Consider the following 24,081-nt stretch of genomic DNA (forward strand, 5'->3'; position numbering starts at 1 on the left):
AAAAAAAAATTTAATCCACGTAAGACATTTTTTTGCCACGTTACAATGGATATGGATACATTATATAATTTAACAATATTTTATTAACATTTGGTCACATTTGACAAACGGAGCACATCAATTGTGGATATTTGAGGAGTTTTGATCTTCCATGATTATTTTTGTCAGCGAATCAATCTTTTATAGTTACTTTTGGTAGTTTAGTCTTTAAATTTGGATTTGTAACTTTTAGAATCTGAGGTCACATGCATATCCCCAAAAGAAAAGTAGCCTCAGGCTTGATTGATAGTTACTATGATTTATGAATAGATCATGAATACATTTAATTATTTCACAAATATGAAGAAGGAGTAATTCTTATTCATTACAATTCATATGTTGCGGCAAATCTCCATTGCTCATTCATGCTTACAGCAGATTCTTGATGTCTTTCTGCAGATTAATGAGAAACATTTTATTGGGATCATGTGCATGAAATCACACAAATGAAATTGTGCTATGCATATATATATATAGATACCTCAATGCTAAGAGGAGAAGTTGTGGGTTCATAACTATGAACAACATGGCCTTCTCTATCAACAAGAAATTTGGAGAAGTTCCACCTGATATTATCTCCACCTTTGCTTGATTTCAGAAACTTGTAAAGTGGAGCAGCATTCTCACCATTCACATCCACCTATATTCGAATTTAATCAACAACATGCACATGTTATGTTGCACTTGGAGACACAAAAGAATTCTAATGAGATACCAAAGAATTCTTGCCTTGTCAAAAATGGGAAACTCAGCTTTGAAGCGAGTACAAACAAAATTTGCTATCTCTTCATTACTTCCAGGTTCCTGTGCTCCAAACTGATTGCATGGGAATGCTAGAATTTCAAGCCCTGCACAGTGCACAGCTTTATCTTATGACCATTCAATAATGAATTTGTATCCTCCTAATTGGAAAGGAAATATATATGACAAGAAAAACACACCTTTTTGTTTATATTTGTCATACAATTGATTAAGTTCTGTGTAGTTTGAATTGGTCAACCCACTGCATCAATGAAAATTATAAAGCTTTTTCACCTTTGTATATGAACTATGAAATCATGGAAAGTTCAACTGAAGGACTTAATTAATTTGGAGATTAATTACCATTGTGAGGCAACATTAACAATGAGAAGGACTTTTCCTTTGTAATCTCCCAGTTTCACATCATTTCCCCTCCCATCCTACAAACCAATTAAGGTAAGAGATTATAATATATTAAAAAGAAAAAGGAGATAAATAAGTGCAGTAGGTATCATATTCATATTATTGTATAAGAAAAAGAGCATACTTTAACTATGAAATAATGAACTGATTGGCTTGCCATTCTGTGATATGTTCTCAAACTCAGTTGAACTTGTAAACTAATTAATGAAACTGATTTCTGAACTGTTAACACTAATGACGGATCAAAGTATGTTGTAGTACAAGTACATGACTAAGAAGGCAACTAAAATAATTCTAAGATTACGATGTTAATATTCTCATCCAATGGGGAACAAACACTAGAATCTAGAGTGCTATTTGTCCAACTATTGTATCTATACATAGTTTAATACTTTTATCAGCTTCTAGAGTAAGCATCATAAGAATTCAACTGGTATATTCTTAGTGTTCACATAGTTAATCAAATTAGGATGAATATGCCTTGGAATATAGGAATCCACAAGTGTTATAGTATTATCTCATTTTTCATATCCATATAATATTTTATTGCTTGTGGAATTGGAAACCGGCCTGTGCCAATTCAAACAATTAACACATTGTCATTGATAAAAAATATAGTTACAAATATTGATTAAAGTGTAATGAAAGAATCATGTAGCTAATCTTGTACCCCTCAGAAGCAGATTATTGATTGTAATAGCAAATGCATCCTGAAACTTGTAAAGCAAGGCATTGTGATCAGCATATACTAAACCAGGAAGAAGTTCATACACAATATACCTCCTCATGTTTTCCCTTTCTCTTGATGAAACATTGCTTAGCCTCTCCACCACATTCAAATTCTTTTCCTTCACTTCTTTCTTATCTATAAACACTGAATACTTGTCATGATCCTCAGGTAAATGCCATGGATATTGGTAATAAGCTGTGAAAGGATCAAACAGAACTGGGATGCAACCTGATATCAGCGAATCGAAAACAGACTTTCTTGTTGGGCTATCCCCTGGAGGCTGCAAGCAAAACTCTGACTCAACAAAAACATCTATGATTGACTCTGCCTCATTACACTTGGCAGAACTGCAATTCAGAAACTTGCATCTACCATTGCTACTGCATTGATCTATTAGTATTCTTCTTATGCTGTCCTCTGCATCAGAGCGCGCCGCTCCAGCGAAACTAACAAAGCTCTTGCGATTCGATCTAATGATTTTCAGTTGCCATGAAATGATGTCATTGTCTGAACTTGGATGGAAGTAAGTTGGATGAGGAACTCCAATGTCATTCGCATGCCACGGCTGGCGTTCGATCAAGATCTTGATTGGATTCTGCATTTTCTCAAGCTCTAACAAGCTAGTTCCCCATGGAGATTCACTATTATTAGTTCTCCGAAAATCCCATGAGATTTTTCCCAACACAAGAACATGATCCTTACCTTCATTTCTTTTCCATGGCCTCTGTCTCTGAAGCCAATTCACCAGCTCCAAACTCAAACCGTCCTTCACATCATTTGAAACATTCTTGAAATGCCATCTCAGCACATCTAAGCCACCATAGAATGGCACATAGAAGATCTTTGCTTCATTCTCATTATAAACTCTGCATGGATGCTTCAAAATCCTTGAATGGAATATGAGTTCAAGTGAGTATTGATGAGTTTGATACCATCCTTTACCAAACTTATTATTAGCAATAATAGCCTTTCCAAATCCATCATTGCTTAAGTAACTACAAAAATCTTGCCATGGAATCATCTTGCTGCATTGACCTACCAAATCCTTGTTAAACTTGGATGGCAAGTCATACACATATATCCCTTCACCACTGCATGATTCTGCATTGGTTCTATTCGACCTCCACGATCGGTGAACCTGCAAATGCTCCTCAACAACCTTCACTGCATTTGCAACCTCTTCATCATATCTTCCATTGTTGCTAGTAACAAGATTTGATCCAACTGAAAATTTAACAGGCTCAGTTGCATTGCTGCCTTCGAATATTCGAGGTGCTAAGAAACTGTGATTGTTTGTGGAAGTTGGGATTTCAAAGGAGGGATGAGTGCCTGCAGAAAGACAATAGAGGCTATGAAGCTTCCTTGAAGAAGAGAAGCAAACATGAACTATGTTTCCAGTTATAATGGTGGAGAAGGAACACCACAAGTATATAAGGATTAGAAGGAACAATGCAACAGATATTCTACTCAGAAAGTTGTATATGGCACTAAAATGAAAATAAGATTGTTTAGCTTCTTGCTTTCTATATGGTTTTGATCTTCTTCTGGATATTGACACTGCCATTTCAATTTCTTTCTTGCTAGGTGATTACAATTCTTGAATCCAGAACACCTTATGGTATTTCTAGTTTAAAGATCTTATTATTAGATCAAGTATCATTTTCTCGCCTAATGCTTTATCATCATGCAAGCACGTAGTTAGTTTCCAACTTTCAATTAATTAAATAATGTGCATGATTGGACTAATTATGTGTCAGTTATGCATCGTGCTCCCATATTAGCAGATTTTGAAGATTGAGAATGATATTCATGATGCACTGAACATTAATCCTCCCAAAAGGGTGGGGTCATTCAAATATTTGACTTTCTTAAATGTCAAATCATGGTTGATGTTGGTTCTTCCCCTATCTCAAGCGGCCCATTTCTTTCCTCAAATGGTGGAAAAGAAACTTAACTAAACCCGAAACAGCTTTTCGTGATAAATGGTTAGTAAAAAATTGTGGACTTATTCTATAATTTTCCAAAATCTGTAATCAACATAGAGAACAAGAATAGACTTCACTAAAATCTGTATCATTGAACCATTTATCACATTCAGAGAGTAGTTCTATATACAACTTTATGCAATGGAGATGTAAATAGTTTTGTCACTCAATCTTTATAGCATTTAAGTCCAATTTGATTAGCTTGTTTGGTCTCTTGTAATTCTTCAACAAGAGGGAGGAGCAAACAACACTGATAGAAGAGGCAGCCATTGCAGCCCCAGCAATCCATGGTGGCAATCTGAATCTAGTGGAAGGGTAAAGTATGCCTGCAGCAATTGGGATTGATAAGAGGTTGTAACCAAGTGCCCAAATGTAGTTGAGGCGAATTCGGTTGAAGGTTTTCTTTGCAAGGTCTATGGCTATTACTATGTCCTCCAAGTTGCTTCTCATCAAAACTATGTCTGCTGCCTCAATAGCTATGTCTGTGCCAGCACCAATCGCCATTCCTACATCGGCCGACACAAGTGCTGGCGAGTCATTGATTCCATCTCCCACCATTGCCACAGTGTAGCCAGAATTCTGAAGTAATCAAATGAATTTAGTATTAACATTTTGACCCTTATTGTTGGAACTATCAAATTATGATATGTTAGAATTAAGAAAGGATGAAATTTGTATGTACCTGCAAATCTTTTACTTGAGTAGCTTTAGTGTGAGGTTGGGCTTCTGCCATAACAGTTTCAATACCAGCTTGTCTAGCTATGGAATTAGCAGTACCCCAGTTATCACCTGTGACCATGATGCTTTTGATCTTCATGGACTTGAGAATTGAGATAACTTCCTTTGCATCAGGTTTCAATGGATCAGATACAGCCAAGACTCCAGCTATTTCTCCATCTAAGGATACTAAAATCCCAGTTTGAGCTAATCTCTCAGCTTCTGCTAGAACTTCTTCAGCATCCACTGAAATGGCTATGTTGTGATCCATCATCAGTTTTTTGTTCCCAGCCAATATCTCCTTGTTTTGAACAATGGCCTTAACTCCATGGCCTGATATCGAAACAAAGTCGCGCACTTCTGGCCAGGTATGGTTCTGTTCATCTTCTGTGATGATCTTCTTGGCATGCTCAACAATAGCCCTGGCTATGGGATGTTCACTATTCACCTATATTAGTTTTGAGTTTTGACAATAACATAACCGTTGTTTAGAGACATTGTTTCAAAGGTAAACAAGTGTAGTGTTTAGTAGTAGAAGAAGGCTTGCCTCTGCTGCTGCAACAAGTTCATAGAAATCTTGAACTGACATGTTCTTGAAGAGCTTTGTAGTTACAATCACTGGCTTCCCAATTGTGAGAGTACCTGTCTTGTCAAACACAATGCAATTCACCTGCAAAATTAAGAAACTTGAGAGTGAAGTAAAAAGAGATAACCAAAGTAAAGTAACAATGCTAACCTTATGTGCACTTTCTAGAGCTTGTCCACCTTTGATTAACACACCTTGAGTTGCACCAACTCCAGTACCAACCATAACAGCTGTAGGAGTGGCTAGGCCTAGAGCACAAGGGCATGCAATGACCATTACCGATATCCCAAACTGAAGGGCAAGCTCAAAGCTGTTCATGGAAGATGGAATCCATGATTTTGGGTATGCATGCAGCTTTCCTGCTAAATACCAAGCAATCCAAGTTGAAAAAGAAAGCAGAATGACCTGCAAAAAACAGAAAAAAGAAGAAATTAGTCCACAACTCAAGAACATTATCAAAATTAAAAGTGGTTAGTAGTTAGTAGAATGCTTACAAGAGGAACAAAGTACTTAGAAATGTGATCAGCAAGTTTCTGAACTGGAGCTTTCGCCATCTGAGCAGACTCGACTAGTCGAACAATCTGAGACAGGGCACTCTCTGATCCAACCCTTGTTACCTTAACATGCAAGACTCCATTCTGATTCACTGTGCCTCCAATCACCATGTCACCCTTCCTTTTTGCCACCGGCCTTGCCTCTCCGGTTATCATGCTCTCATTGACATGGCTCTGGCCCCATATAACGATTCCATCCGAAGCAACTTTCGCGCCAGGTACAACTTTAATCACATCATTCTTTTGTACCAACCTGCTATCAATCTGTTCTTCACCATCTTGATTCAACAGGATTGCTGTATCAGGTGTCAAGTCAATAAGCTTAGCAATGGCCTGAGATGTTTTCCCTTTGGCCAACACCTCTAAATACTTCCCTAACAGAATAAACGAAATCAGCATAGAACTTGTCTCAAAGAAATCATTGCCTTTGAAATCTCTTGAGAATGCAGCTCTTGCCACCACATAAACAGAATACAAGTATGCTGCATTGGTTCCCAATGCAATCAATACATCCATATTGGCAGAGCCTTTTCTCAATGATCTATATGATCCAATGTAGAATCTCCTTCCTATGATGAATTGCACTGGTGTAGCCAATTCCCATCTCAATAACTGTCCAACTTTAAGCATATTCACAACTTTGATATCAAGAACATGTTTAATTCCAGGTACATACATAAGAACCATTGATGTTAGAAACACAGGAATGGTGAAAACCAAACTCCAAATGAAGAATTTGAAGTACTGCTTAATCTCCTGCTTCCTATGTGTCTCCCTCCCTCCTTCTTCGGCCGGAAATATCTCTGCTTTGAAACATCCAGAACCTGCAGATTCTATGACTTGAATGAAGGTTCTAGGCCCTGTCATGTAAGGTTTATAAGCTATGGAAATTTTGTTGATGTCAATATATGTGTCAATGTTTACAACTCCAGGAAGAGATTGAAGAGATTTCTGAATAGCACTTATTGATTGTTCATTCTTAATTCCATCAACTTTAAGATGTATTTTGCTTATGTGCTCTCCAGTGCTTATTAATATGGATTCAAATCCAGTGTCCTCTATAGCCTCTTTGAGTTGATCATAGGTTACAATGTTAGGATCATAGTGAATTTCTGCTTCTTCAGTTGCCAATGCAACTTGAGCATTGTGCACACCTCTAAGGGATTGAAGAGCTGATTCAAGAGTTGAAGAGCAAGAAGTGCAAGTCATGCCCCTTATGTGTATTCTACATATCTCAAAAGGGTGTTCATCATTTGATTCTTCTTCAATAAGCTTTGCTTCAAATCCTGCATCTTCAATGGCCTCACATATTCTCTCCACCTGCATGCATTAAATATTAGTTAAATAAATTTTAGCCCTTCATTTATTAAATTTTATATTAGTGATTCAAATTTAAAATATAAGAGATTTAGAATTTTACCCTTTTTATAAAGTGTATTAATATTCATCGAATTTCAATACTACTGATAAGATTTAAAATGATCAATCATAAGACTTGTAAGTTACTGGGTTAAAATGTAGGAAAAAATCATTAGAGGAATATTGATTGAAAGAATTTCATGCAAGTTGCTGTGTGAGAATGAAATTAATGGCCACAGGAAAGAGTTAAGTGGAGTATGCATATCGATAACATGTTACAAGGACATCCATTAAAAATGAAATCAACCAACGAATTGAATTCATGAGGCATGCTAGTAGTGAATCTATATTCTATATATTATTATTATTATTATTATTATTATTATTATTATTATTATTATTATTATTATTATTATTATTATTATTATTATTATTATATCGTAAATAATCCACTATGAAAAGTGATATTAGATATGTCTGCTAATCATCAAGTTCCTCATACCATAAAGAAGATATACGATAATACAAAAAGCTAAGCATATTGGTTAACAAGTGGGCAGCATTATTAATTAAGCAGCATTATTAATTAAGTAGTACTAAAATGTGAATCACTTTTGTTGTACCAAATCACTTTGATAATTTATATATAAAAATGTGATCATTAAATCAAATAAAAGATGTTCTCTTTGCTTCTTATTTTTTATCCTATGTAAAATAAACAAACCCTCCCCCCTTTTACCCCAACACCAAAAAAAGGGTAAACGCAGTAAGTTTTAATAAATCTGCTACATATTTGAAACAGCTTGTAAACTATGTTAAAAAGAAGATTTGGGTATAACAAGTACTCTAAGATGATGGTTATTATTATTATTTCTTAAAAGACAATATTTTCTAACTATGCAATATGTTATGGTAGTAAAATAATAATTCTTTCTTCATGTAATATAATAAATTCTTAGATATTTCTAAGGTTTTAAAAATTTATGTTCTAATTCTTTCACAATTAAACAATTTATCTTTAAAAAAAGTGTTCATACCCTAACTCAAACATAAAGTCAGGCCCACTCAAAAAGGGTGGCATCTTCTACTTGTTCGACCTCATAAGAAGTCGAACACGACAAGGGAGGTCCAGCCCTACTTATCTGAATAAGTAACTACCTTTTTAAATATCTCTTACTATCTCTACCTCATCTAGAAGGTAGATCTCAACAAACTCCTAAGATAAACAGGACAGTTATCCACCAACAAAGGTGAAACTACTCCAAAAGGTGGTTATCTATTCTAATATAAAAACACTGATACTCCTCAGGTATATTCAAGTCCCAATCTACTAAAAACCTACTCAAAGCCCTTGCTAACTTAAGCATCGGAGTCTCTTGCAGGTATTACCCCCTACCTCCTCGCGAGAAACTCGGACAGCGGCACCTCGGCACCAGAAGAAGTCAGACGTTGCCTCGGAAAGAGTTTGGACCTCACATTTAGACCCAAATCACCATTTCAGGTAACCTCAGAACATTGGCACCATTGCCAAGGACCTAAAAGTCTACATCCACCTATGGCAAACAATCAGTATGAAGACGGTCATACAGCATCTAAGTTGGAGCCAGAGCCCCACCTTGACGACCTGACACTAGCATTACCTCCAACCCAAGAGAGAACAAATGCCCCCACAGGGAAGAAACATCAGGAAACCCTCATCTGCGACGGATTCATTCGGAGGTCCACCCATCCGAAGATGAAGAGCCTCCCCGTCCGACAGAGATACTAGGGTTAGTTGACGGCCACCGCGGACGATTAGAATAATTTGAGCTGGATGCTGAGCGACAACGAGAAGCTGAATGGAAATTACGAAAAGAAGTACGATGACGAAGATAGCTGGAGGAAAAGCTCTTGAGGTTAGAAGCCAACCTCCGAAGACGTGGTAATAGGACAGATCGGGAGGAAAGCCTTATTGGAGATGAAGATCCGTTTGTTGAAGAAATAATGTGAGTCAAGGTCCTCCGAAATTCAAAACTCCCGACATGGATCTCTACGATGGAACAATCGATCCGAGGCATCACCTTAGCAATTTCAAAAGTCGGATGTACCTACCTGATGCCTCTGATGCAACTCGTTGCAAAGCCTTCCCGAAAACTTTGACTAAAGCTGCAATGAAGTGGTTCGATAACTTCCCACTAAGGTCGGTAACTTACTTTGATGACCTGGAAAGAAAGTTCCTTACTAGATTTTCAATCCAGAAAGACAAAGTGAAGCATGCTCCAAGCCTACTAGGGGTCAAACAAGAAGTCGGAGAGACACTCTGAGACTATATGAAAAAATTCAACAAAGCCTGCTTGAAAATACAAAACTTACCTCCTGAAGCAGTAATAATAGGATTGGTTAATGGTCTTAAAGAAGGATCGTTCTCCCAATCCATATCCAAGCAACATCCGACTTTCTTGTACGAAGTACAACAACAGGCAGAAAAGTATATTAACATGGAGGAAAATTCTCGACTTAGAGAACCTCCCCCGAGGCCCAACCTGTCCTATAAAACTCGAGACAAGGAGAAGGAAGCTAAGAAAAAAGAAGAATACAACTCAGAAAAGGCTCAAAGATACCATAACTACACCCCAAAGTTTCTCTTGTAGATGTCTACAAGGAGATATGTCACATTAAAAAACTTCTAACTCCTCGCCCTATAAAACATAAAAAGGTCATAGAAAAATTTGTATAGACATTCTACTAATGATTATTATGATTTAAAGAATGTCATAGAAAAGTTGGTTAGGGAAGGTCGACTAGATAGGTACTTGGCCGAGAGATCGGACGATCAAAGAAAGAGGAAAAGACAATAAATGGTGGGTTTGCTGGAGGAGAAATTTCAAAATCTTCACGTAAAAGGTATCTCAAAGAAGTATACCAAGTCGGAAAAGACAATAAAATTCCTGATTTACCGACCATCTCTTTCACCAAATAGAATGCACAAGGAGTAACTCCTGGCCACGACGACCCAGTAGTGATAACCATAATCCTTGTCAATGCAAATCTCCATAGAACTTTGGTAGACCAAGGGAGTTCGGCGGATATTCTGTTTAAACCCGCTTTCGACAAGCTCGGGCTAGAAGAAAAGTATCCGAAGGCATACCTAGATATCCTTTTCGGGATGGAGGACACGCCAATCCGACCTCTTGGATTCATCTCGCTATACAATATCTTTGGAAAGGGTACGAGGTCAAGGATGATAAGCGTCGACTATATTGTAGTCGACGTTATATCTGCTTACAACTCCTTGATAGGCACGAGGTCAAGGATGATAGCAATTGTCTCTACACCTCACCTATGCATGAAATTTTTAACTGCAGAAGGAATCGCCACCGTAAAGGAAGATCAGAAGTTGGCAAGAAAATGTTACAACGAAAGCCTTAATTTTAAGAGGTGGTACAGAAGGTAAAGAAGTCAACACTATTAAACTCGGTGGTGTCCAAACTCGAAAAGAGCTATATCCCCAACCTGAAGGAAAGATAGAAAGTGTGCAAATCGAGGATCGTGCTAAAATGATAATAGGTATGGGGCCAACCTGGAGGAAGTTCTAAAGGCACAACTCATTAATCTCTTACAAAAGAACTCTGACTTTTTTGCCTGGAAAGCTTTCGCCCTACCTCATGTCTCACAAGCTCGTCGTCTACCCAGGTCCCGACCTGTTTAGCAAAAGCAGTGGAAGCTCAGTCCCGAAAGGACACAGGTCGTGGAAGAACAAGTGCAGACCCTATTAGAAGCCGGATTCATAAGAGAGGTAAAATATCCATCGTGGTTGGCTAACGTGATTCTGGTAAAAAAACATAATGGAAAATGGAGGATGTGTGTCAATTACACCAACCTCAATAAGGCTTGCCCCAAGGATCTATACCCTCTCCCAAGCATCAATGCCCTAGTTGACTCGGCCTCAGGATATCAGTATTTGTCCTTCATGGACGCATATTCGGGATATAATCAAATCCCGATATATAAACCGGACCAAGAAAAAACTTCTTTCATCACTTCCAAGGCTAACTACTGTTATGTAGTAATATCTTTTGGATTAAATAATACCGGAGCTACATACCAACGAGTGATGAACAAGGTGTTTTTCTTCCATCTAGGAAAACTCATGGAAGTATATGTGGACGACATGCTCGTCAAGACCAATGACGACTTCACTCTTTTGTCCGACCTCTTTGAGGTATTCTCCACAATAAGAAAGCCTAGAATGAGATTGAATCCTTGAAAATACACATTTACAGTAGAGGTAGGAAAATTCTTAGGCTTCATGCTCACTCAAAGAGGCATAGAGGCCAACCCGGAAGAATACACAACAATATTGGAAATGAAAAGCACGACTTGTCTCAAAGAAATCCAGCAACTAAATAAAAGGTTGACAGCATTGTCTAGGTTTCTAGCAGGATCGGCATTGAAGTCTCTATCTTCGTACTCGGTACTAAAAAAGGGAACCAATTTGAATGGACCTAGGAATGCAAGCAGGCCCTTCAGAATTTTAAAGCATTTATGGGCCAACCTTCGATACTGACCCAACCTGTTGCTGGAGAAGAGCTCATCCTCTATTTGGCCATTGCAAGCTGAGCTATAGCTTCGCCTTGGTCCGAGAAGATGAGAACGGACAGCAACTCATCTACTTCATGAGCAAAGCCCTACAGGGGGCAAAATTAAACTATCAAAAGATAGAAAAGTTTGCATATGCTCTTATCCTCACCTCCAGAAGGCTCAGATCTTACTTTCAGACTCACACAATAAAATTCCATACTAATCAACCCATGAAGCATATTCTACAAAAGACGGACATGCGGGAAGGATGCTACAATGGGCTGTGGAATTGTCCGAGTTTGATTTAAAATATGAAACTCGGACAACAATTAAGTCCTAGTATCTGGACGACTTTATGGCCGAATACACTAAAGGTCGAGGAATTCCGATGACTTAGAACTTATATGTAGATAAATCATCCAACAAAGCCGAAAGCGGAGCCGAAGTCATCCTGAAAAATGAGCAAGGAACTCGGATTGAAATATCACTCAAATTCAAGTTTCCTACTTATAATAACCAAGTAGAGTATAAAGCCTTACTTGCTGGCTTGAAACTGACTAAAGAAGTTGTGGCAGAAAGGTTGATAGTGTTTAGTGATTTTCAAGTAATAACCTCCCAAGTTAATGGCACTTATCAAGCCAAAGACCCCAACATGAAAAAGTACCTAGAAGAATCACGGGAACAACTAGCACAGCTCTTGAAAAGAGAGGTTCGACATATAGCTCGAGAATCTAATGCCCGAGCAGATGTCCTTTCCAAGTTAATTAGTACCAAACCAGGGGGCAACAATAGAAGTCTCATCCAGAAAACTTTTCGCGCACCATCAGTGTCAAAAGGAGATGATAGCTTGGAAGTAATGGCCATATTCAACCAAAATTTAAGATGGATGACTCCCATAGTCAACTTTCTTACATTTGATATCATTCCTACAGATGAAAAGGAGGCACGAAGACTCATAAAGGAAGCACAAAATTACACCCTGGTCCACAACATTCTATACAAAAGAAGGATATCAACACCTCTATTAAAGGCGTCCTGACCTCTAACACCAAAGATATTCTAGAGGAAGTACACAATGGTATATGTGGGAACTACTTAGTAGCCCGATAACTAGCCAAGAAGGTGATCCAAGCTGGCTTCTTTTGGTCGACTTGCAAAAGAAAGCGGCCGAGTTTGTCAAAAAATGCTCGCCTTGCCAGAGGCATGCCAACTTCTATGTCGCACCTCCCGAAGAGCTCATTAGCGTCACCTCACTGTGACCATTCACAAAGTGGGGTCTCGATCTCCTCGGACTATTCTCTCAAACTCCAAGACAAGTAAAATACCTCATTAGCGACCGTTACAGCCCAACAAAGTCAAAATTTTTTTTATAAGAACATTGTCACAAGGTTTGAATTCTCCACTCCATTACCACAGAAAATGGAACTCAATTCACCAACTCAATTTTTAGAAATTTGGTGACTAGCTTGAAGATTAAGCACCAATTCACATCGGCAGAACACCCTCAAGCCAGGAGCAAGATGAAGTAGCAAATAAATTAATATTGGCTGGGTTGAAATGCCGACTACAAGTGCAAAGGGAACATGGGCAGACGAGCTTCCTCAAGTTCTATGGGCATATCAGATAACTCCTCATTCAACAACAATGGAGTCACCTTTCCGACTTGCTTATAACATAAAAGCCATGATTCCTATAGAGATCACTGAAGAATCTCCAAGAGTTATATTCTATAATGAAGTGGTCAATATCAAGCACAAAAGAAAGAACTTGACCTCTTCCTAGAAGTCTGAGAACAAGCTCGGATCAAAGAAGAAGCATTAAAATAGAGAATGGCTTTATGGTATAACCAAAAGGTAATCAACAGAATCCTTGCCCTCAACAACCTTATGTTGATCCAAAATGATATGGGAGTTCAAAAGTTGGGTGAGAAAAAGCTGGCAGCAAACTGGAAGGGGCCTTACAAGGTCACCGAAGTCTTAGGAAAGGGTTACTATAAGGTATCCGACTTACAAGGGAACGATCTCTCGAGGTTGTGGCAGGCATGTAACTTAAAAAGGTATTACAGTTAGAAAAGCGAAATTTGATCCCTGATGTACTTTTTTCCGACTTCATGATTTTTTTTTCCGAAAAGGGTTTTCCTGAAGGGGTTTTAATGAGGCATCACAGCAAGGGCTATAGATTATGAAAAAATCTTTAGTAGCAAACTTATGTAAACCCATTTTTCTTATCAATAATAAAATATCTCTTCTACCAAAATTTTCATTCTCAAACACATTAATTAAAGCTTGAAAAACCGCAAAAATTATTGACCGACTTGTATGGTCAGCAAGATGAAGCGACAAGATACAAATTAGTGTAAGAAGTTATGAAAACAATTCGTAAACCAACCTCTAAAGCAATTTGGAACAAAAACGAAATGTAAAAATAACTTGGCAAAGTCCGATTACACAAAGTCATAACTTACAAAGGAAAACGTAATATTTTGTATAGGCAAAGTCCAAAAACGACTGATTTCACTGATACCATCTCTAACTTAGCAAAAAAAGCAGCTGCATTAAAAGTTGTCAAAGCAATTTTTTCAACTAAAATAGTTGTAGTAAGACATATTTTTAAAAAGAAGCCATCACTTAAAACCTAAAATTATTATCAAAGTGAAGAAAGATTTTTAATAATATTCTAAAGTTGTAAAAATTGTTCAAAACCAACTATTAGAACCATAGACCAGGCCATTCAAGAGCTACGAAAACAAGGTTTACAGAGGATTAAGTTGTTTCCCTGTGGTAGCATTCTCGGCGTGAACAAAGGAAGTCAGATCTTATTCAGAGACTGGCACAGTGGGAGTTGGACGAGTTGGAGGAGGAAGGAGTTTGTCACCGACGACCTCGCCTCCGAGTTAAAGATCGGGATCTTGGGAAGTCTGACAAACCTCTTCCCCCGAAGCCTTCAAGTCAGGCAAATGAGTATCATCATTCTCATTGGGAGCAGGAACGACCTTCCCATCTACCATTATGTTGTCCAGGATGATCAGGAAAATGTCCACCTCGGGAGCAATAACTCGGAACCGGGCCCTCAAATTTGCAACCATCTCGTCCATACATTCAGCCACAGACTCCTCGAGCTCTGCATATTTGTCCCCGGCTTTAGTCACTTCATCCCAAGATCAAGCTTCTCCCCAAGGACATGGGTATAACTCTCCTCAGCCTTCTTTTTCAATCCCTTCGACATAGCCAAGGCTGCCTCCACCTATTTGATTTTGGCCCGAGCTTTACTAAGGTCGGAGAGCAGTGCATCCATATCCTCCTCGAGCTCCTTTTTGATCTCCTTCAACGAGGCTACCTTGGACTGTGAGGCCACTAAAAAACTGTGGGTGGCATTGAGGGGAGTCTTCTCTAACTCCTTGACCAAGGCTGCACATATACCCGCCGTCCGAACTCCACCTCGGGCCAAGAGTTGAAGGTGACTTTTAATGGCCACATCATCCATGCTAATATAGCTATGAGGAAGGATATACTTTTCACTCCACGCAAGGCTATCAAAGCCCTGCTCAAATATGCTCTCCGACTCCGAGGTCTTGCACCTCTTAGAATTTGGTTCATCAGCAATAGGGGGAGGCCGAGTTTCTTGTTTGGTCGGGCCGGGAGGAGGAGTAGATTGAGAGGTCGGGTTAGGAATAATATTATGAGAAGTTGAAGGGACTGAGTCCAACTTCGCAGGCGAGGACAAGACGGCAGGGTTACCAGCTTCTTTTAGTTGAATGTTCCATGCAACAACGTTTTTTCTGGTAGAATGGGGCGCCTTAATGGCAACTGATTTAGGATCCATCCTTTCTGTAACATCCAAATAAAGGAACATTAGTCATCAATGCAAATTTACAAGTAGACTCTATAAAGGGAAGAGGTACCTAGATCAGACTGAAGTTGGTTCGGGTTCCCTAAATACCTCTTTGTGTCTAGATAAGGAGCTCGGCCCAGAACTCCTGAAACACCCCGACCACACTTGACTCTACCTCCTCTAAATCATCCGAGTTATACTTAACTATAACGGGGATATCTTCCTAATACGAAGAGAAGACGGGTTCATTCTCATCATTCAAGAAAAAATGTCGGGCACCCTCAACAGCTCGAACCTTAAAAAAGTAATCTTTGAAGTCATGAAAGGACTCATCATAGATAGCAAAGACTTTCCTACTCTGGATAGTACAGAAAGACAGCCATCCTAGTTTTTTAGAAGGGTTAAGTATGATTTTGGTCCCTAACGTAGAGCCCAAAAATTTATTTTGTCTCCAGCCTTTTTTCGCTACAAAATGGTCCCGAAGGTTCCAGTTTGTTTTAAAATCGTCATTTTTACTAAATTTTTAATTTTTATTTCAAAAATACCCCTAAATAAAAAAAAACAACAAAACACAAAATGTTGAATAAGGGGGAAAGGGGCAAGGGAATCACGCACGCTGGGGGGGAGTTAATTCAGAAGAGGGGGAATGGGAAGGGGAAGGGGAAGGGGAAGGGGAAGGGCCACCGCCACTGATCCTCGTCGTTTGCTACTGCTCCTCTCCCCTTCGCGCTTACCCTAGAGCAACTGCGACCCTCTCCCTTCCTTTTCTCCTTCCCTGTCTCGGACCTCCTCAAACCAAAGCTCACCGCCAGCAAGCTTCCCCTACTTTACCACTGTGCAGCAACGTGGAGCCCTTCTTTCCCACTATCCGTTCACGCCATCTCACCCCTGCCTCCCTCAATTCCTGTCGAAGAAGGAACCAGAGCCACCACTACCCGTTCCCCTCCCTCCAGCCCCTTCCCATCATGCCCAGACCGCCGGCGCTCCACCACTGCCTCCTCTATCCCCTCTTTTCTATTTTCTATTTTCATAATCCAAGTTACCATTTTGCTTTCAATTTCTGTTTTGATTAGTGTTAGTTCCTTAATTTGATTCTGGATTAATTTAGTTAGATTTTGATTTTCTGTTAGTTGATTTTAGGTGGGTATGATAGAATTAGCTTAGGTTATTGAATTGCTGAAAGTTGTTGCTGAATTGTTGTTGTTGCTGAATTAGCTTAGGTTTGATTCAATTAGCTTAGGTTATTGAATTTCTATTAATGGTTAACTATATACATGATCCATTGTTATTGTTCTTCTTCTTCGTCTAGTTGTTGTTGTTTCTGCTGTTCTTCCGCTTCTGGTTCAGCTTAAGGTTATGCTTTTGTTTTTTATTGATTTTGGGGAAGAAGAGGGAAGGGTATTTTCATCCGAAGGATAATTTTAAAACAAATTGAAACCTTCAGAACCATTTTGTAGCCAAAAAAAGACTGGGGACGAAATAAATTTTCGGCCTCTACGTCAGGGACCAAAATCGTACTTGACCCCTTTTTAGAACTAAAGGATTTGTGAGTATATAGAGGTAAAAAAAAGACATTGAGAGAAGGTTGGACATCTAGTTTCTGACAAAGAAGTTGATATATTTTCAAGAAACTCTAAGAATTAGGATGTAATTGGGTAAGGGCAACATTGCAGAATCTAAGGACTTCGGATTCAAACTCAGAAAAAGGGAAGGTATCCCCTAACTTTATGAAAAATACTATCATAGACATATATGAAATGTCATTCCAACCTATCAAGTCGGAGAAAGTAGACTCTCTCCTTAGAGTCGGCAACAACTATCTCATAGTTCCTCTCATCCTCTCGACTTAAACACAGCCTATGATGCCTACGAAAGGCCTCGGTATATTCATTATCAACAATAGGGACAGGGGTAAGAATAGATAAATCTACCCATGTCAAGTCGGATGGAACCTTAATTGACATGCTGTGAACTACTAAACGAGACATACAAGCTACACCTATAACACAAATAAAAAATAATCACTACAAATCAAGCCAAGCAAGCTAAGCAATTAGAAGGTTGAGTCAACATCACAAGTCGACACCAACTTCCCGGACGAAAAACAACAACAACGCATGCATCAACAAAATCCCAAAAGAAATCGGGACAACTAACATTGTGAAACCCTCCCAGAATGCAAACAGACACGCGATACCTCTAACAAATACAAATGAAGCCATCTTCAATCTGAAAATGGCATCATTTGGGGGTAGCATAGAACCCCAAGAACAGGACCATAGCAACAGTGAAACAACCACAGTGAAAATATTTTCAAATCTTTTTCAAAAAACCAAAATTAGTTTTCAAGAACGCAAAATCCCAAAGTCAGAGTGACAATCACAAGCAATATTTCACAACTACCATTCAATTACACATGCCAGAATACAAAAAGAAAAAACAAGAAAAATCCAGAAAAGAGTACAACCTCAAAAATGCGCGAAGACAGAAGAGCACAATTAAGCGGCAAAAACGCGAACGGTACTCCCATAAAGCGCGAACGAGTACCCAATCTCCCAAAGGTGGCGTACCTGACAAAAAGAACTGAAGCCACAAATACTTGAGCCCGCCCTTATAAAAGTTTGGACTCAAGTAGTGGACCTGTTCATATCTTGACCAAAAAACATAAAGCCATGCCCAATAAGGATAAAGGCCCACCCAAAACGGGTGGCTCTTCTACTTGTCGACCTCATAAGAAATCGAGCACGACAAGGGAGGTCCAACCCTACTTATCTGAATAAGTAACTACCTCCTTACATATATCCTACTATCTTTACCTCATTTAGAAAGTAGATCTCAACAAAATCTCAAGATAAAGGAGACGGTTATCCACCAACAAAGGTAAAACTACTCCAAAAGGTAGTTATCTATTCTACTATAAATATACTAACACCCTTCAAGTATATTCAAGTCTCAATCTACTAAAAATCTACTCAAAGTTCTTGCTAACTTAAACATCGAAATCTCTTACAGATATCAACCTACCTCCTCGTGAAAAACTCGGATAGAGACACCTCCACACCAGAAAAAATCAAATGCTGCCTCAAAAAAAATCTAAACCTCACATTCAGGTCTAAATCATCGTTTTAGATAACTTTTAGAATACATAATATCTAAAATTCTTGATGTCAAACATATATATGGTTCATGAATATAATCATTTTCGAAACACGGCCATATATAAAGCATTATTAGAATGCTATTCGGTTATTGATTTTGTGATTTCGTTTTTACAAGTTAAAAGATATTGACCAATAACCAATTGCTTAATTATTTGGACGAAAGACAATGGACAATGTAGAACGTTACATGCCTTGAAATATGCTTTTTTTTTTTAGAGATCCCCACACACACATAAGATATTGACAACGAAAAAGATCACTTTCCAATAATTATTAAATGAATCATCTTTCTTAGAACGTGTCCTTCGTTCTGCTAAAAGTCTGGATTAAAACTTGGAAGAAATGACGCTATGATTAGTATTAGTGCAGTAATTAACAGGTAAAAATGTGTTTATTAATTTGTTTTTTTCAAATTAAATGTATATATTATAATAAATCTAAAGTTAATTAGTTAATATAAAAAAAACTTCATATTTTAATTAAAATATCTTAAATTTAATAAAGAATTCTTAAATATCATTTCCATAAATAATCATGTAAGAAGTATTGGATCAAAGTTTAAACTCTTTTAGATTAAAAGAAAAAAGTTAATAAAATGAGAAAATAAAAATTTAATCATCCTTAAATTAAAGTGATAGAATTTATACATAATAAAAATTACAAATTCCACAGTAATTAATCAATTTACATTATCATTTTATAATTCTCTCTATTTTAGAATTTTTTTTGTCCGAAGTATTAATATTCTACACACTTCAGAATAATTTTCAGGTTTAATTAAAAGGTCCATATTACCAAATCTTTTTAATTTTTTTTGTGACATATTTTTAATTAATTAATAGGATCCCTTTTGACTACTTAGAATAATGTAATTGCCGCAAACACCCCCCCCCTTTTTTTTCTAAAAAAACCTATTTTAAATGCTATTCACACTTTCAAATCATTTATCTTGGTAATCTGGACCTCTTAAACAGTTGACCAAAGAAAATAAAAAAGTATACAACAGTAATGAGTTGTCACAAATAGTTTATGGCAAGCACAAGAAAACCATACAGAAGCAATTTAACAAGCTAATAAGAATAAGTAGTGAAACACTAATATGGAGATTATAATAAATTAAAGTGATGATTATACTTACATTAACCATAGATGGATAATATAGAACCTGAGCTTTATCATTCAATACATCAACGGCAGCTTCTAGAATCCCAGGTAAGCGTTTGATAGATTTCTCCACGGATCCAGCGCAAGCAGCACATGTCATTCCCATCACACTCAACACCGCTTTCGCCTCCGATCCTTCCGGCGACATCCCTTTAGGATATGTCGTCATGGAGGGGTAGTGTGGCTGAGGAGACAGATTCCCACAGCACTTGAAGCTGTTAATGCAGTCCCAACTCTCAAACTCTCTACCCATCATTATTGATCTATCTTCGATCTCTTGCTTCGCAAGCTAAGCTAAGATAGAATTCTTTTTTGTTAACCGTGAGAATAAATTCTATGGCTACTATTAGCTCTATTTATAGAATCCAAAGAGAAAAGAGAGAAAAAAAAAAAAAGAAGAAAAGAGAGAAAGGAGGGTGGTGGGGTTGTCTATGGAAATGAAGTTAGCTCGTGTAAGAGCATAATGTCTTTGATCGTTAATTATTTTATGAAAATTACAGGTAGATAATTAGAATATTAAACAATGTAAATAATAGATATGTCAGATTTCAATTTAATAGGTATGTAGATAATTATGTTGATTATTTTTAATTGGATGGTTATTTTTTTTTTCAATTTATTTGGTTAATAATAGCTGGACCTTCAATTCACGAAATGTGCAGATAATTATCTTAATATTAAAATTTAAAAAATAATTTAAAAATTAAATATTTTTTAACTTTATTAAATCAATTTTATAATCCATTATTTATATTATTTATAAAAGTAATTGTTTACCTAATAAAATTCATATTTTATTTCCTAATTGCCTTAATTAACGCTATGCTTCATCAACCAATTAATGGAGGAGTATGTATATCTATAGTAGTGTCCTTTCTCATCTTTTTAAATATCATTTTTATTATTATTAAATTAGAAGTTCGGTTCCACTCTCCCTTTTGAATAATCTTTTTTCAACTATGTAAATTTAATAATGTCACACATATTAAGTTAGTACTAATGAAACATCATCATCCCTTTTTTAAACAAACAAGACTTGAGCAAACTGGTTTTAATTAATTAGTTTAACGAAAAAAGTTTTACAAAAGCATTATATATAAATATGTATATTATTAATTAATTATATATATTTTATATTTTAATATATATATTAATAATTAATTTTAATGTACCCAGCGCAGTATAGATAAAAACTTATATGATCAACTCTCAAATTGATAATCTCTTTTTCTTCTTTTTTTTTCTCTGTCTATTGTCTTCGTTAATCAAAGTTCAATTTAGTTGCTAAATAACTTAATTTTTTTTATAATGTCAGTAATTATAAACAATTAATTGAATAATGAAGTGTAATAATTTTAGCAATAAAATTAAACATTTTAAAATGACAAAAAATAAATTAAACCATACGCTCATACTTATTACAATCTTAAAAACAAATTTGGAAATTTATTCTACTCTTTTTTTTATTAATCTTATTGTGAGAAGGATATGCATGCTATATATGTGCACAATGACAAACGTAAGGAGGGACAAAACTATCATGGAAGCATGCACAACATGCATGCAGAATGAGGGGAGAGGTTTTTGGTATATATACCTATAAAATATATGTAGAACCTTGTTTTTATTTGTATGTATATAGTGCCGGATATGTATGTCCCTATAAGTAGGAGTCCCTAACTTTATTTGTTCTTAACACTACTTGACAAAATACTTATATATATAGTGGAAGCTAAGCTTATACATAGTGTAGGGCATGCAATAAGCAATAATTATCGATCGTGTGATACTTTCTAGTCTTCAATGGAGTACTACCCACTACTACCAGGCATCTTACATATATACATTTACATGTACAGATCGGATTTCAATTGTAGTATACAATGACAAATTATATACGAAAAAAATATTTTATATATACTATTTTTGGTACATGTTTTTTTGTATATTTTTTAGTTTTTTTTTTTTGGTGGTAATATTTTTTAGTTTTATATTAAAAATAATTTATAAAAAGTGAGAGAAGATAAAAGACTTTTCCTCTGTACCATATAAAGAAGGTGTGCGAAAGAGATGTAAAAAAAATTGTACAAATATTGTTTCTGGAAAAAAAACTTTGTTGTAAATGTCAATTGAAATCTTGAAGTTATGTTAATGAGGCCTGAATGGGACTTGTCTCTTCTAATGAATAATAATCTTGAAGTTATTGTATTTTTATTTCCTCTCACTGCAATCCTCATCCCCATAATTATCATTATTAAGATAGTAAGATAGCAATTTTTTTTTGTTATTGTGTTATTTATTTATTATTATCATTAGTATTTATTTTGTCGCTATCAAGCACGCACTACATACTCCACGTCTAATCAAATTTGACAACTTCTCTTTAATTATTATTCAGTGATTTCCGCATTATTTATAAGTTATAATATAATGAAATAGAAGTATATATTAATTTGGTTGTTTGTGGAGTGAAAAATAAAAGCATTTGGTTTATTAATTAGTCCCGTAACATCATCCACTATATAGGTATAACAAGCTGAAATATTTGGTGATAAGAAATTAGATTGACTTTTTGCTTATTTTAACATATCCAACTCATGACTTGTAATGACCAACAATGACATTGGCATTATTATAAGTGCTAACAAGAGTTTTAAATTTCTTTGATAAACTAAAAGAAGAATTTAACTAGGGTTTAAAAATTATAATTTGGCTGTACGATGTCGATGGAACCATTAAATATGCAGTAGTGCACTGTATAATAGTAAGGAAACTAGCTAATATAAGAAGTTAACACTATGCTGACTTTTAGTTTAAAATTAGAGTAATTGCTCGTGAAAATGCAATATAAAGATAAGCTTAATTATCAAGTAAATTGGTGTGACGATAATAAACATATATATTAAGTTTAGCTAGTGTTAATTATTCTCTACAATTAAAAAAATTATTTGAAAGGAACAGATCTTAAAAAATGACTCAACACAGAACAAGCTCTTCTGTATGTTCACTATGTTGTTTTTTGTGTAATGTGATATACTAGTTATATATATTTGTGGCTAAAAAATTTTGATATGTAAACAAAATGAGTGATATATTTTAACATGGTAATTTTGTGTGTTTTTTAAAATTACGGGAGTACACAAATCGGACCCTCCAAATTATTTGGTGATGAAATTTTGCTTCACAAATCGCACGGTCCAATTTGCAGCTGATGGAATTTAAAATCTGAAACGTGGAAGGTAATTTTTTTTTTACATTTTGAAGGACACAACTCGCAGGGTTCGAGTTCTACTTCCTCTAATTTCACAACGAGGTGAAGTACCTTTTCTTCTCATAAGCGAATTCAACACTTCCTTTGTTTCCATATCCAAATTAAATTTCCTATATTTATTTTTTGTTCGCATCTCAGCCGATCTATTTACAAATTTGTTCTTAGTTAATAAATTGTTGAATACAAAAAATAAAATTTAAATTTTTAATATTTATTTAAGTAGATAAGTTGACCAATAATCTGATCAATTCAAATTACTTAATTTTGTTTTAGTTGGTTGGGGTGATTATTTTATCTTCAGTTTTTTGTATTTTTTTTGTTGGTCATGTCTTCAGTTTTTTGTTTCTTCTGGTGCAATGGGTATTATGGAACTGGGCCTTCCGATTTATCATGGATTACGCTTTGAAGTTGGATAACCATAGTTGAATTTGACACTACAAGAAGAAGAGTGATATTCCAATTGATTTCTGATAATTATCTCAAAAGAATTACGATTTTTTTTTAATTGATTAGTTATTATACCAAAAAAGTATAATATTAATTTTTTTTAGTATAAAAACTAATTAATCCCATAAAAATAAAGTTTAAAGGTCAAATTAAATATTTTATTTTGTCAAATATTTCATTGTTTTTTAAAGTAATTGTCAAAACAATTTAAAAGTTTTTTTTTCCATTCAAAAATTTTTATCACCAAATCCAAAAAAAATATAAGTTTTTATAGTATGAATTTAGTCAGATACATCCATAAATCACATTATTTAATGATTCTTAATTATTAGACATTTTTATACGAGTAATCAAATATCCCTCTCCTTGATAATTAAAGATAATGACGGATACCGACATAAAAAAATGAAGATAATTATGGAGAAAAAAATGTTTGTTAAAAGTATCTAAATAAGCATATAGTTAAGAAAAAAAGTTGATATTAATGGATAGGAATAATGATATGATATCTAT

The 24,081-nt window shown here is 35.9% G+C and overlaps 3 protein-coding genes across 4 annotated transcripts; all 3 read right to left on the reverse strand.

Moving 5' to 3' along the window:
* Positions 1-258: 258 nt before the first annotated feature.
* On the reverse strand, positions 259-1,550 carry LOC112801482 (probable phospholipid hydroperoxide glutathione peroxidase). The gene is made up of 6 exons (XM_025844236.2): positions 1,328-1,550; positions 1,144-1,220; positions 981-1,042; positions 769-887; positions 521-679; positions 259-432 (listed from the first exon to the last, which is right to left on the reverse strand). The coding sequence occupies exons 1-6, from the start codon at positions 1,361-1,363 to the stop codon at positions 409-411; spliced, it is 477 nt and encodes a 158-aa protein (XP_025700021.1). The 5' UTR covers positions 1,364-1,550; the 3' UTR covers positions 259-408.
* A 303-nt stretch (positions 1,551-1,853) lies between these two features.
* LOC112801481 (xyloglucan-specific galacturonosyltransferase 1-like) lies at positions 1,854-3,499 on the reverse strand. Its single transcript, XM_025844234.3, has one exon. It carries the CDS (start codon positions 3,495-3,497, stop codon positions 1,854-1,856), a length of 1,644 nt encoding a protein of 547 aa, XP_025700019.1. The 5' UTR covers positions 3,498-3,499.
* A 491-nt stretch (positions 3,500-3,990) lies between these two features.
* On the reverse strand, positions 3,991-20,299 carry LOC112801480 (probable copper-transporting ATPase HMA5). Of its 2 annotated transcripts, none has more exons than XM_025844233.3 (6): positions 19,825-20,299; positions 5,716-7,095; positions 5,372-5,626; positions 5,183-5,305; positions 4,601-5,083; positions 3,991-4,497 (listed from the first exon to the last, which is right to left on the reverse strand). In XM_025844233.3, exons 1-6 carry the CDS (start codon positions 20,104-20,106, stop codon positions 4,081-4,083), a joined length of 2,940 nt encoding a protein of 979 aa, XP_025700018.1. In that variant the 5' UTR covers positions 20,107-20,299; the 3' UTR covers positions 3,991-4,080. The 2 variants fall into 2 exon arrangements, with proteins under 2 accessions (XP_025700018.1, XP_072093314.1); XM_072237213.1 differs by having other exon boundaries at positions 17,993-20,081.
* Positions 20,300-24,081: the final 3,782 nt, after the last annotated feature.

This window comes from Arachis hypogaea, chromosome 5, assembly GCF_003086295.3.
Source record: "Arachis hypogaea cultivar Tifrunner chromosome 5, arahy.Tifrunner.gnm2.J5K5, whole genome shotgun sequence".
Taxonomy (NCBI): domain Eukaryota; kingdom Viridiplantae; phylum Streptophyta; class Magnoliopsida; order Fabales; family Fabaceae; genus Arachis; species Arachis hypogaea.